The sequence below is a fragment of the Morone saxatilis genome, unplaced genomic scaffold (assembly GCF_004916995.1).
Source record: "Morone saxatilis isolate NCDOM2014 unplaced genomic scaffold, NCSU_SB_2.0 Contig23, whole genome shotgun sequence".
NCBI classification, from domain to species: Eukaryota; Metazoa; Chordata; class Actinopteri; family Moronidae; genus Morone; species Morone saxatilis.
In genome coordinates this window covers 23,999,382-24,000,259 of record NW_023339796.1, presented here as the reverse complement: position 1 = coordinate 24,000,259, position 878 = coordinate 23,999,382, and the positions used below count along the sequence as shown (strand labels likewise).

The 878-nt window shown below is 37.5% G+C and overlaps 1 protein-coding gene across 1 annotated transcript in view; it reads right to left on the bottom strand.

The window, feature by feature from the left end:
* cntnap2b (contactin associated protein 2b) overlaps positions 1–878 on the bottom strand; it is a 30,998-nt gene that overhangs the window by 12,615 nt on the left and 17,505 nt on the right. Inside the window, 1 exon segment of the mRNA XM_035670927.1 lies at positions 148–241. Coding sequence (XP_035526820.1) covers positions 148–241 — 94 coding nt within the window.

Here is an 878-nt window from a genome sequence, read left to right as displayed (position 1 = left end):
GGTTAAAAAAAAATAAGAAAGAATAACGATACTAAAGGTGAAATGATTTTTTCCCAGCATAGTGACCCCTAATTATAATTCCAGAGATAATTAATGGGACCCACATGTCACTGTCTGACAAAAACTGTTACTCATCTGAACACTTACCAAAGACCTTTCCGAGGAAGATACTTTTGACCAAGTTGAACTGGGTGTCAGAGTCCTCAGGGAGAGTGTATGTGGACACTGGGTAGTGGTCCAGCTGAATACGGACAGAGGAAAAGAAGAGGAACAGTGAATTTAAGTAGATAACTTTAATCTCCTCTGTTACAGTTACCACCTAGAACTGTTCCAGTGTGGGCACTACAGACAATGGATACACGTTTATTTGTGGAGGTTTCAAGAGATTTGTCTTTGCTATCTGCCTCCACCCCAAAAGAAGGTGGAAAGATCAACAACAGGCCTTTTTCACAGCAGCCATTTTGACATAAAATAGTAGGGTAAACACAGGTGTTACCAATTATACTAATTACAGCTCCATTCCATTTAGTATTTCCACTGGGTCATCATGCACAATAGAAGCCCCTCTGTTTGACCTGAATGGAAAAGAACCTTAGTTAGTATCATTGGTAACACCCTACTATTTAATGTAAAAATTGCTGCTGTGAAAAAGGTTTAATTAAACAAAAATTTACACTAAATGACACAGAACCAGTTCCTGCTCTTCAGGATAATCCACGTTAATTGGAACTATTTCTACAGTAGAAAGTAGTTCCAAAACTAATTACCATTAAACGAATTTGGGTGATTTTGTCATTGTACCCATAGCATCTCCCTATTTCCTGAAAACAAGTATCAAAACCCACATTTAAAAGAAATAAGTCAAACAAATGCCAAAC